This window comes from Temnothorax curvispinosus, unplaced genomic scaffold, assembly GCF_003070985.1.
Source record: "Temnothorax curvispinosus isolate PA1 unplaced genomic scaffold, ASM307098v1 QBEX01014672.1, whole genome shotgun sequence".
Classification (NCBI taxonomy): domain Eukaryota; kingdom Metazoa; phylum Arthropoda; class Insecta; order Hymenoptera; family Formicidae; genus Temnothorax; species Temnothorax curvispinosus.
In genome coordinates, this window is record NW_020224452.1 from 8,883 (window position 1) to 14,845 (window position 5,963).

The following is a 5,963-nucleotide window of genomic DNA, read 5'->3' on the forward strand; positions in this document are numbered from 1 at the left end:
GCTGCGCGACTCGATACATCGACGGAGCAGCTTCGCGATGCATGTTGCGACGACGATGGCGACGACGAAGACGGCAACGGTGAGGACGGGAATGTCAACCTGATAGACGTCGACGCCGACCTGATAAACGTCGACGACTACGACGACGACGTTGGTGAAAACTGGCCCACCCCCTCCTCCCCAATAGCAAATAAATAAGTGAAAATGATAAAAAATAAATACAACAAACGAGTAATATAAGTAAATATTGAATAACTATATAGATGTAATGTTTAATATCAAATAAATATAATTCTCTTTTATTTGCATTATGAAATCTGTTATACAAAAATCTGTGATTTATAGCTATAAATATAATAATAAATAAGTATTATATAAAGATAAATACGTGCGAATTATAACGAGATTAGACGCTCCTGCCGCCGATATTGCGCTTCCGCTTGACGCTTCCGACTATGCTCAGTTTCGCGCTCGGCATTATCACTCGCTCTCGCGTTCCACCGTTCTTCTTCGAGTTCGACGCTCTCGTTCGCTTACGCATCGTTCGCGGTCGTCTCGACGCTGTCGCTCTCGCGCTCGGCGTTATCGAGCACGATTATATGTATAATGTATATGCGGTGTAAGTATGCGGAAAAAAATGAATAATTTTGTTCGTCGATTTTGCATCAGTTTTTTATTATTGATTAAAATATTATATATATACATAGATGGATACATATTTATATTTGATCCGTGGAGTTGATGCTGGAAAAACAATCACGTCGCTCGTTCCACCAGTCGCGCAACTTCATTACGTTCTCCATAGCGCAGCACCGTTGATGACGTCCGCAGCGAAACGCCCGATCGGCCCGAAGAAATTCCAATCGATTGATGTCGTCGTACTCGTCGTCGATGGTCTCGATCGTCGCGTCGACGTCGCGAACGGCGTCGCCGAGGATCTCCTCCAGCCACCTCTTCTTTTCGAGTTCTTTCACGTATATCCGCGCGCCGGGCGTCTCTCTTCTCTCACCCAGGTCATCGCACACCGCGCGTCGAATAATCGACCTGGCTAGGCGATAGTCCACGTCCCCGTCTTTCCAACGGAAGCCGTGATGGTTCGCCATCAGCCAGTTAGCCCTCGCTTTCTCGGCGCTCGTGAGAAGGTCCCACGCCATCGGCGCGCGAAACCGTGATGCGCGAGTTCGCGCGTCTCGCTTCGGAGCACGGCCACCTCCTTCGCGACGAATCTGTCGCTCACCACGAATCCCTGCAGGTCGACGAAGATCGTCGTCGTCGTTGCAGCTGCGGCCATTGAGTCGGTGCGCGTCGAACAATTCACACTCAAGCTGCTCATTCTTAACGGGATCTGAGGAACGATCGAAGGATCCCCGTATTTATATATCTCTCATTTCCGGGATGTGGTGTCCCACAATCGCATCTTTCCGTTAGATAATTTTGCGCACCACGTTGGTCAGTGGACCTCAATGACGCGATCGTAAACGATGAGACAAAAGGCGGTGGTCTTCGGCGGAACGTTTTCCTTGCATTTGAATTCGATGCGCACGTCCACGGTGGCGCTCTTCACCGCTTCGTTTTGGCGGGAACAATCGATCACCACGAGCGGAGCTACACGCGCGAATTCGCGCGGGGAGAAGAGCGCGTCGTCGCGACTGTCCCCGTAGTACGCTCCTCGAAATTTCGCGTACATCTCGTACAGCACGGCAAACTTGTCGCTCTCGAAATCCGCGTTCACGTCGTCGTAGGGATAGAATTCCGAGTTGAGATACAATTTCACGTTGGCGAGCGCGCAATGATCGAACCGTAAATTCGTTTCGCCGTCCGGTCCGCAGCACGAATATGACGTATCGCGGCTTCTCCAACTGCGGCGCGGCTTTCACGGCCCACGAATGCTTGGTCGTGCTCTGCAGCAGGGGAAATTCGTACAGGTCCCAAGAGCGAAAGCCCGCGCTCAGAAATCGTCCGCTCTCCAACGTTCGCAATAGCAACAGTTTAGTCACGTCGTTTAACGCCACGTGCGGCATACGCCATTGTACTTTTAGTAGTGTAATTTTAGGATCCTTGGCCGGATCTCTCGGTACGATTTTCTTCGGATCTACGACGCAGTTGTGGTCGCTACGAGAGCGTATCAGGATAAGTTCGTATCGCGCGTTTATCACCACGCGTTTGTAGTCCTCGCAGAAACCCAAGAAAATATTCAAAGGCGTAAAAGTTGAATTGACGGGATGGGCTCTCCTGGCTCGTTCGGCGGTCAGCGACACGTTCTTTATCGTGCTGGTTATTCCGACGTTTCTACACCGGTCGATCTTCACGCCGTCGAGTTCGTATCGAATCTCGTCGCCTCCGACGTTGCCGCGCCGCCGGCGTCGTCATAGAGTCGTCCCTCGACATACAGGAAACTGTCGCACGGCAGTGTATACAGATCCTGCTGCTGTATGGTTATTCGTATCTCGTCGTTGTGCCCGAACGTCGTGTTGACGTACGGGTTTACATGTGAGTCTCGATTCCGACGATGCGCTCGTCGAAGATTGGCTCACCGCCGATACTCAGAATGTCGGCCATGGTCTTTTCTTTCGTCAATGTGGAAACGACGCGGCGGCGAAGCGTTTCTCACGGCGAAACCCAGCGATCGTAGGAACCTGACGTTGGCGTTGCTGAGAACGGCTCTCCTTCCTCCTTCACCACCACCGCCTCTTCTCTTCCTTACGCTTTCGATTTCGCCGTAGAACGGGCTAGCTCGCTCGTTCGTACAATTCGCGCTCGATCCGTTCAGAACGAGCATCCCTCTCGCTCTCTCTCCTCAAATCGCGGAGATACGCGCACACACACACTAACCGCGGCGACGACGTACGTGCAGTCTAATCGTTATCTCCTTGCCGCAAAAGTCGATCAATCGATCGTTCTGATCCACGATTCGCACCGTGATATTGGTGACGTTTCGCACAACGATCGGGAGGTAAATGATCTGCGTCGGAGTCTCTGACAGTTTATATACCGGTGGAACTTTCGGCGCGATTTCGTGTATCGCGTGCACCGAGCGTCCGTTGCTGTACGCTCCCGTGGTGATGCTGCATTCGATGCGAATTATGTTCACGGTCATGACGTCAACGGGTCCGTCAGAAACGTACCATTTGTTCGGTTTTAGGATACGATCGCGCGAGAAACCCAAAAGAGAACCGATATTGTTAGGTTTTGTAAAATTCACTCTGTAGGCGCATTTAATCTCGCTCCTCATGGTATTCTCGTTGGCGCAAAGAGCGAGTATCGTTCTCCCACCACCGTCATCGTCGTCGTTCTTACTGTCGTTTTCATATATAATATTTCATATATAATTCATATATAATTATATATAATATATAATTCATATATAATATTTCATATATAATAAATAAATAAAAAAAAAATATATGCCATAACCGTCGTTGTCGTCGTCGTCGTCTTCGTCCTCGTATATGCGATAACCGTCGTTATCATCGTCGTCGTCGTCCTTCTCCGTTCGTTTTTTTCTTTTACCCGTCCAGCGCTATCGGCCTGCAGTTTTTCTTTCTTTTCTTTCTTTTTCTCTTTCTCGCGGGCGCGACGTTCGCGATGAAGAAGAGCGGCGCGCAGATATCTGCTCACGGCTCGCAGCTCGTACGACCCTTCCGGAACAACGATCTTCCGGTCGTCCTCGCCGAAGTAGAATCGATTGGTCGCTGGCGTAACGTTCGGTATCAAGTTGTACGTCTCAAAAGTCGCCAAACCCAGCTCGTACTCGCCGTCGCTCAGATCCAAAGCGGGAAAATGACTCGCCGCGAGAACGCTGCTGGTTCCGGTTAACGTGAGCGTCAGCGACATCGCGGGAGAACGTCGATCTTCCGCCACTCCCCCCAATCGATCTCGCGAAGAAATCGCAGCACAGCTGTCCGCAGATTCTCTGCTCGAACGTCTGAAACGCGCGACGATTGTACATCACGATCGCGCTTTCGCCGTCACCGCCGAGATATCGCGCGAGATCCCTCGGCGGACGAAGATTTCCGAACGCGTCGAAGTACGTCGCCGCGTTCCCTTTCTTTGCGTAAGCGACCCAATGCGTGCCCGGACCCGCCGCGTCGTCGAGATTTACGATGCCGCACTCCGCGTGTCGTACCCTCGTCGGCAGAGCGTCGCGCATGAATACCCCGCGGAAGAACGGTATGCGTAGGCGACGCGCCGATTGATCGAGCTGCTCGTTCGTCGTGACACCGTACGGCGGCAGATCCGACGTCGCCGCTAACGTCTTCTTTCGCGAAATTTTTTTTCCGGCGACTCTCCTTGCGCCACCTCCGCGCTTCTTATACGGCGCGAGGTACAACCCGCGACCCTCCATCGCGCGATTGTGTCGCTGCACTTCCTCGAGTTGCCTTTGCGCCGCTTTGCCGGCGCTCACCGCTTTAGCCACGCCAGCCGCGCCACCGATCAAAGAACCGAGCGCGCCCAACATCGGTAGGAAGGGCAAGAAGCCACCGCGTTTCGCTGTCGGAAGTATCCTCCGCCTCTTTCTCCTTGTCCTCGTGTTCTTCCCGCTCGATCCCGTTCCTTTCCTCTTTTTTCCTCTTTTCCTTTCTATACCCATGCCTAGTTTCGTTTTCACCTTCATAGCCGCCCATACGGCCGCCGTGGCGAGTCTCTCACTGACCGTCGAGTCCTTCGCGGTGACGCGCTCGCACGCCCTCTCGGCGAGCAATCAATCGGCGACGTATTGTTCGGCGAACTCGCCGGTTCGCAAATACGCGACGTCGTGCTCGCGGCACGCCGCGTCCAACGGATTGATGCCTTTATCGCCGCGCGCTAGTCTCTTCGCTAGACGCGTACCGGGTCCGCAAAACTGATAGCCGGGTATATGCAGCTCGAAGGGAAGAGCGTTTATCGCGCGATTGAGTAGACCGGCGCCGCGCATTCGGTCGCGGTTGCGAGAGGGTTTTTCTTCCTCTTCTTTAATTCGAACGGAAACGTTTCGACGACTCACCGTTTGGAGTGAGCGCGCGGTTGCACTCGTAGCAATCCTTGACGAGCGGCGGTGGACCGTCTATGTGCGTTCGCTGCCACGGACGATTGTAATGTTCCATAGACGAGCGATATCTCTGCACCTCGAAATCCGCTTTTATATTTTCGGGCAAACGGTCCCACACCAAGTGCACATATTCTCCAAATTTACGCAACAGAACGATCTTCGGAACGAATTCCAGCTCTTCGGCGGTCAAATCGAGAATATCGCGCCTGTCCGTCAGTATCATGGGAAACATCTCGATCACCGATGCACGCGAACGATTCGTTGCTTCTTAGATCGAATTTCTACGGATACAGCGACACGCTCGCGCTACTTATACCTACGCGCAAAGCGTCTGCGCACGCGCGACGAAACGAAACAACGTCCGTGCTCCGCTCTCCTTACCCCGGCGCTCGGGAGCTCATCGCGAACGAGCGCGCGCTTGAGGAAAAAACCGAGAGAGAGAAAGAGAAGGCACAATGCGATTCGTGCGACAGTTGGTGACGATAGGAGTCTCGAATGCGGATCGCAAAACGCTGACAAGGTAGGGCGTGACCGAGGGAGAAAGCGGAAAATCGCGCAGACACGGTCCTCTTTTACCGAACGTCGTACGTTGCATCATCTGCGATCCCTCTAACTGGGGTAAGACAAACGTTCTGGTGAGTCTGCTGGAACAGCCGCACGGTCTTTGTTTCGAGAACGTATACGTGTACTCGAAATCTCTGCAACAACCGAAGTATCGATATCTCGAACGATTGTTCGAGCCTATGGACGAGAACCTATCGCGTGTTTGCCGACAATCGCGACGTCGTTCCGCCCGACGAGGCGCTTCCCGACTCGGTCTTCGTCTTCGATGATGTGGCCTGCGACAAGCAGGACAGAATGAGGGAGTACTTTTCTATGGGTCGACATTCGAATATCGATTGCTTCTACCTCTGTCAGACGTACGCCAAAATAC

General features: G+C 52.6%; 1 protein-coding gene across 1 annotated transcript; it reads right to left on the reverse strand.

Annotated features, from left to right (window-relative positions):
- Positions 1-719: 719 nt before the first annotated feature.
- LOC112464878 lies at positions 720-1,154 on the reverse strand. Its single transcript, XM_025032136.1, has one exon. The coding sequence runs from the start codon at positions 1,152-1,154 to the stop codon at positions 720-722; it is 435 nt and encodes a 144-aa protein (XP_024887904.1).
- Positions 1,155-5,963: the final 4,809 nt, after the last annotated feature.

Excerpts from the sequence above, each read along its gene's own strand:
- LOC112464878 (XM_025032136.1), bottom strand. The coding sequence starts at position 1,154 with ATGGCGTGGGACCTTCTCACGAGCGCCGAGAAAGCGAGGGCTAACTGG.